This window comes from Otolemur garnettii, unplaced genomic scaffold (genome assembly GCF_000181295.1).
Source record: "Otolemur garnettii isolate 467f Iridium unplaced genomic scaffold, OtoGar3 scaffold00023, whole genome shotgun sequence".
NCBI lineage: Eukaryota > Metazoa > Chordata > Mammalia > Primates > Galagidae > Otolemur > Otolemur garnettii.
The window spans coordinates 14,504,891-14,512,204 of record NW_003852418.1 but is presented as its reverse complement, the minus strand read 5'-3'; the positions used below and the strand labels follow the sequence as shown (position 1 = coordinate 14,512,204).

At 44.6% G+C, this 7,314-nt stretch overlaps 1 protein-coding gene across 1 annotated transcript in view; it reads left to right on the top strand.

Moving 5' to 3' along the window:
* Positions 1 to 7,314, top strand: part of ZNF217 (zinc finger protein 217) — a 27,878-nt gene that overhangs the window by 10,611 nt on the left and 9,953 nt on the right. The window contains exons 2-3 of the mRNA XM_012803979.2: positions 1,101 to 2,868; positions 6,911 to 7,027. Coding sequence (XP_012659433.1) covers positions 1,476 to 2,868; positions 6,911 to 7,027 — 1,510 coding nt within the window. The 5' untranslated portion in view covers positions 1,101 to 1,475. The remainder of the gene's footprint in view (positions 1 to 1,100; positions 2,869 to 6,910; positions 7,028 to 7,314) is intronic.

The following is a 7,314-nucleotide window of genomic DNA, read 5'->3' as shown; positions in this document are numbered from 1 at the left end:
TGCCTCTGCCTCCCAAGTAGCTAGGACCACAGGCGACCGCCACAACGCCCGGCTATTTTTTGGTTGCAGCCGTTATTGTTGTTTGGCGGGTCCGGGCTGGGGATGCCTCATTTTCGGATGAAAGATGAGGCCACGTTGGCTCAGCTGCGTGAGGATTTTGACTTAAATGTGTGCGTTCAGAAGTACTTTTGTGTTACCTTTGTGTATCTCTTTCCTTGTTTGTTGTTTGGACTAGGAAGTCTTGCCTAGCGCTTACTGAAGGCACAAAGTTGTTGGAAGCAACTGGGATTTGGGTGGTGGGTTGAGGTTTAGAATATCCAGCAAACCGTAATATATCAAGGACCCCTTGAATTCTGAGGTGCCTCATGTTTCTTGAGTGGGGCAAGGGTGCTGTTTGTGTGTGTTTTCTGTTGTTGGGCTCTGAATGTGTACTGCTGGTATGCTTTGGGGCCTTTCTGTATATAGATTTGTTTATATATAAAACAGTTTTAAGCACTGGCTTTTAAAATTTTACCTGGTTTAATTTTGTTGTCTTTTCACAATTAGAGCAGCGGTTCTCAACCTGTGGGTCGAACTGTATTAAAGGGCTGCAGCATTAGGAAGGTTGAGAACCAGTCTTAGAGGCTTTAGATGGAGAAGGCTTTTTATAAGGTACACACATACATTTTAGTAGCATTTAAAATATATTCAACCAAATTTAACAACTTCTGCCCGGAAACTTGACATTTTAGATTTAAATCAGTGAAGTGCCGTGTTTGAAGTTTAACTGGATGAAATTCTGATATAAGGGCGGTGCCTGTGGCTCAAAAGGGTAGGGTGCCGATCCCATATGTCAGAGGTGGCGGGTTCAAACCCAGCCCCGGCCAAAAACAGCAATAAAATAAAATAAAATGCTAAAAAAAAAAAAATTCTGATACAATAAGTGTACTGACTGAGTAAAATGCCAGTGATTTAATTAACACGCGTGGTGATCAGGATGCATGTCCGTTAAAAGTGAAGGAACTGAATTAGCCTCCTTCTGTGCTGTGGAAAGAGCCCCGAATCTTCCTCGCCAGCCTTCTCCGCGTGTAGCTAACTGTTTTCTATTTTGTTTCCTTTAGGCTTTGGAAATCCCTGGCTGCCAGGTTGCTGGGATTGACTTCTTGTTCAGTTGAATCACTCACTGAATGGAGACAAAGAAAAACGAACGCTTTGTGCTGATTCATATTGGAATCCAAGCATTGGGGAGTCTGTAGGCTTTGCGGAAAGAACCAGTGACACTATCACTGAGCTTCCTAAAACTTCTGAAGATAAGTTAGAAGACTACATACTTTGTTTTGAACTTTTATAATAAATATTTGCTCTAGTTTTGAAGCCCAGGGCTGCTGGAGGTGTGAGTGACAAGTCTTACAAGTGGCCTTATTCCAACTCCGGAAATCCCCCCTACAAAAGTTCAAGAGTCTTGCTTTTTTGTAAAATCTAGAGTGACAGGAACCATGCCGACCCAGTCCCTCTTAGTGTACATGGACGGGCCAGAAGTGATCGGCAGTTCCCTTGGCACGCAGATGGAGATAGACGATGCTGTGTCCATGAAGGGGAGTCCCGCTGTTCCCTTCAGAGCTTCGCAGGAGAAGAGTGTCATCCAGCTGGAGGGCTACATGCCGCTGGACTGCATGTTCTGCAGTCAGAGCTTCACGCACTCGGAGGACCTGAACAAGCACGTCCTGATGCAGCATCGGCCCACCCTGTGTGAGCCGGCAGTTCTGCGCGTCGAAGCGGAGTATCTGAGTCCACTTGATAAAAGTCAAGTGCGAACTGAACCTCCAAAGGACAAGAGCGGCAAAGAGAATGAAGAGTTTAGCTGTGAGGTCTGTGGGCAGACCTTCCGAGTGGCCTTTGATGTTGAGATCCACATGAAGAAACACAAGGACTCTTTCACTTACGGGTGCACCATGTGTGGGAGAAGATTCAAGGAGCCCTGGTTTCTAAAAAATCACATGCGGACACACAACGGCAAGTCCGGGGCCAGGAACAAACTGCAGCAAGGCCTGGAGAGTCCAGTCACAATCAACGAGGTGGTGCAGGCACACGCAGCTGAGAGCGTCTCCTCTCCTTACAAAATCTGCATGGTTTGTGGCTTCCTATTTCCAAATAAAGAAAGTCTAATTGAGCACAGCAAGATGCACACCAAAAAAACTGCTTCCGGCCCCAGCAGTCCACAGACAGACTTTCAGCGAGAGGGGATGCCGGCTCCACGGGAAGAGTTCCTGCAGTTTTTAAACTTAAGACCAAAATCTCACCCGGAAACCACGACAAAGCTCGTGAAGTGGATACCTCAGCTCGATCCTTTCACCACCTACCAGGCCTGGCAGCTGGCGACCAAAGGCAAGGTCGCCATCGGCCAGGAGGAAGTGAAGGAGTCGGGGCAAGAAGGCAGCACCGACAACGATGACTCGAGTTCAGAAAAAGAGCTTGGAGAAATTTGGAGTGTGACTAAAAGCCATTCGGAAGGTTCTGGAAAGTCCAAAACAAATAAAAGCAGCTGTACAGGCCTCTCGCAAGACAAGGAGAAGTCCAGACACTCCGCCAGTGAAGTGCCTTCTGTAGATGCGGACCCCAAGTTGCTCAGTAACAAAGAGAAGCCAACGCATTGCTCCGAGTGCGGCAAAGCCTTCAGAACCTACCACCAGCTGGTCTTACACTCCAGGGTGCACAAGAAGGACAGGCGGGTGGGCACGGAGTCGCCCACCACGTCTGTGGATGGGAGGCAGCCTGGGACGTGCTCTCCCGACCTCTCCACCACGCTGGAGGAGAATGGAGCTGCTGATCGAGGGGAAGGAGGTTCTGAAGATGGATCTGAGGACGGGCTTCCCGAAGGGCTCCATCTGGGTAAGTTGCTCTGTTAATGCCGCCATCCACCTCATCCCATACAATGCTGGTGGGGAGGGGGCTTGGAGAACTAGGGTGAAGTCCAGGCCCTTCTTGGTAGCACTCTGGAAGGTGCTTAGCCTCTCAGGGCCTCAGTTTTCTCATTTCTATAAGAACGATTGAGTTAAAAGGCCCATCACATTTTCTCCTTGTTTTGAAAATTGCATGATTTTTATGTTTTGCTCCCAACACGTATTTTTGTAACTTGTCCATCAGCGTAAAGTAGTGTTTCCCAACTAGGACGACTGTGCCCCAGTTGACATCTAGCAGTGTCTGGAGATGTTTTTGGTTGTCACCGCTGTGCAGTGGTGTGAATGTTGGACACACAGCTGACATGCCGTGGGACACTGCTAAACATCTGTGGGGCACAGGACAGTGCCCTCAGCAAGGATTCTCTGATAATTATCTGATTATTGATAAGATCAAGAAATTTTACTTTAAAGTTTTTCTTGGCATTGCAGATCCTTTCTGTAAAAACAAGCTATCCTTATTCACAATTAACTCCCTTGTCTTATGGAGGTCCAGTTCTCCTATGTTTATTCCAAATGAGTTTTCTAGTGGTCACAAAAGGTACTGGGAATGATTGTCAACTAGAATAAGAATATTATTAGAAAAAAAAAATGTTATTAGAGAAGCCATGTGGTGCAGGCTGATATCTCATGCTTAATGTTTGGGAAACTAGTGTCCATTAACAATTTGTCCCTAAAGTACAGGAAATGTGAATAATGATATTTTTAAGAAATGCCACCTGCTCGTGGAACTGTCACTGAAGATGTGCTGGTGTATCGATCCCGAGCCCTGGTGGGCGCGGTGCGGGGCAGCAGGCTCCACCTGTGTTTGGGCTTTTGCCATCCTCACTGCAAGCAGAGCTCATATCTGTTTACTATTTTGTTTGAATAAAGGATTCTGCTGCTTAAAAACAGTTTTAAAAACCCTCATGTGCAGGAGTAATCAACAAGTGAATGATGGGAGCAGGAATTGGTCTCAGAAACATTATGATTTATGAAAGTGGTTTTTGATTAAAACAAATGCCTCCTTCTCATCCTTTCAGCCTAACTTTACTGTGTGTTTAAAGTTTTACAAAGTCTGAGACCCCTAATGAATTTGTTGTTGCCTCACCTGGAATGTAGGGTTGAGCTTACAGCTCTTTGTGACCTCAAATTCCTGGGCTCAGGTGATCCTCCTGCCTCAGCCTCATGGAGTACACCACCATACCTGGCTAATTTTTCTCTCATTTTAAAAAATTTTTTTAATTTTTAGGAGACAGAGTCTCACTCTGTCTCCATTGGTAGAGTGCAGTGGCATCACAGCTCACAGCAACCTCAAACTCTTGGAGTCAAGCAATTCTCTTCCCTCAGTCTCCTAAGTAGCTGGGACTACAGGCACCCGCCACAACACCTGGCTATTTTATTTATTTATTTATTTTATTTATTTTGAGGCAGAGTTTCACTGTGTTGCCCTTGGTTGAGTGCTGTGCTGTCACAGCTCACAGCAATGTCAAACTCTTGGGCTTATGCAATTCTCTGGCCTTAAGTCTCCCAAGAAGCTGGGACTACAGGTGCCTGCCACAACTCCTGGCTGTAATTTTTTATTTTTATTTTTATTTTTATTTTTTGAGACGGAGCCTCAAGCTATCCCCCTGGGTAGAGTGCCATGGCATCACAGCTCATAGCAACCTCCAACTACTGGGCTCAAGCGAGTCTTCTGCTTCAGCCTCCCAAGTAGCTGGGACCACAGGCACCTGCCACAGCACCCGGCCATTTTTTTTTTTTTAGTTGCAGCCATCATTTGGTGGGCCCAGGCTGGGGATTCGAACCCACCACCTTAGGTGTATGTGGCTGGCGCCTTAGCCGCTTGAGCCACAGGCGCCGAGCCAATTTTTTTTTTTTAAATAGACGTGCAGACCCTTTGTGGCTTAGGGTGGTCCCTCAACTCCTGGGCTCTAGTGATCCTCCTGCCTGGGCCTTCTAAAGTGCTGGGTTACAGTGTGAGCCACTGCGCCCAGCCTGGTTATCACTTTGACCAGACAACATTTTGGACTGTTAACCTACTGAAAGTCAGTGCTCTGTTCTTTTTCAGATCATGTGATATGAGAGCAGTAGTTTTATGTCAAATATTTGGAATGCTTTGAGTTTCTTGGGATATAGGAAACTAAGAAGTTAGCATCTTCAGTTTTTAGAAATCTGGAAAATGCATGAAGTCTCAATGACATCCTTAAAAAGGCTGTAAGCACAGTGATTTCTGCTGTCACCAGTGCTGTACTGGTGTAATAACCTTAAAGCAAGGAAACCACCAGTCCCTAGTGGGTGGCCGGTGTACAGGGCAGGGAGAACACCCTTCATGGGTGGGGGTGCCCCAGCCTGGCATTTGGTTCTGGTTCTGCCACTACCTTGTTTTGTGACCGATTATATGTTGCTTCATCAGTTCTTGTCTTTCACCTCCCAAGGAGAATTTCAGCAGCCCATTGGTCAACAGTTGATACTCCTTTAATGCACACTGTAAAGTCAGGTGATGTTGAAAGAGCAGGAGCCAGGGACGTGTGGAAATGTCATGTCTTTTGTTGTAAAATAAAGGCACTTCATAGCTTTTTGGATATGATGCAACATACCATACATTCTGACACATGGTTGGAAGTAGGAAATTGCAACAAGGTGTAGACCCAGCTGCCTCGTTGGGCGTGATGATTGTAGGAAACCTTCTGTATTTTGGAAATTGATTTTCCTAAATGTATATTATTACACGGTCTTCTGGTCGAGGTTTATCTTCTGTACTATCTTGGCCTTTTTTGATTTTTACGATCATAAAACTAAGTAATTTATTTTTAAAAGTTTTTATGACACTTTTTTAGATTAAGGCTTATCTCTGTTTTAAAAGTAGATACATGCTTCCTCAGAGGGGAGTCTAGGGAGAACAGAGACTGCACAGGCCTGACTTTGTTATACTCACAGGTGCACTGAGTTCTTCTAAGCTACTTTTTCAAATTAGTAAGCTACAGTCTGGAGTGCAGAAATACGGGAGGAGGAGGGAAGAGAAGAGGCCGTTTAATTGGACATAACAGTTTTGCAAGGCCGTATGACCAGTTTAATCACATCAAACTTTTAAGACAGGGCCAGACTTTGCTTGTAGTTATCCGAATCATAATGTTGTATGATTTACAACAGGGGATGCTGATCACAACTTACTCATCTTGGGGAGGGGTGTTTTAATTGCTACACATCTGATCATCTTTTGGAAGGCACTGGTGTGTGTGCGCGCGTCTGATCACCCTCTGTCATGTCCACAAGGGACAGACAGTGCTACTGCACCCTGTCCTAACCTTCCCTCCCGCCGGGGCTGAAGCTTTACACCCTACATATGGTCGTCTGGGGACAGATTTTTGAGTTGTCAGATAAGTTTTGCCAACACGAGTGCTTGTGGGGAATACTTCTGCTTCCCAGAACTTAGCTAAAATTTTGACAAACTTTCCTACATTGGCCCAAGGTCCAACTTCCTTTTCCGTTGAAGATTAAGCTGTGCTTGCTACCCTCTAGTGGTAACTGATTTAATCTTGAAATGAAAAGGTGGTTTTCCCACACCCTGGTGACCGTTGGGGGAATTGGCGGTTTAAACTGGCACACTTTTCTAAGTCACTCTGAAGAAGGGGGTGCAACCACCTCCAGCCCTCCAGAAGCTCCTGGCCCAGAGGCAGTGAGAGCACGGAGGTGGCCTGTGCAGTTCACTCTGCTAAATGTTCTTTCTAGTGATAAAAGCTAACAAAGAACTGAAGCTTTAATAGTGTACTTTGCTACACCCAGAAAATAAAAAATAAAAAAAGGCACGCATGTTATAAAACTTTAGACAGTTTCAAACCAGCATTTGGTGTGTTTGCAGCCTGCCTTTGCTACATTAATACTAAGAAAACAATTCTTTCCAGTACACTTATATCAAGACTATTTGATTCAGCACATCTTACACATGTACTTCAGCTGTCTAATTAAAATATGTTTTGTTTGTTTTGTTTAAGATAAAAATGACGATGGAGGAAAAATAAAGCATCTCACCTCCTCAAGAGAGTGTAGTTACTGTGGAAAGTTTTTCCGTTCAAATTATTACCTCAACATTCATCTCAGAACCCATACAGGTAAAGAACTTTGTTTTTTTTAAAGCATGCATTAGGTAAAAGAATTGTGATGTAGCGCTCTACTTTTTCTGTTCAAATATTCTGCTAGATTCTTGGACTAGTGAAGAATAAACATGCACTGTGTTAATTGCAGCTGTTACTTTTTTATAATCGACAGTTGTAACTGGAGCTGTTCCTGTTTTGAAGTAAATTTCTTGCTTAGTTTGTGATTAGTGTACTTGACTTTGATGTCTTACTAGAACTTAGGTTTTTTTTTTTTTTTTTTTTGAGACAGAGTCTCAAGCTAT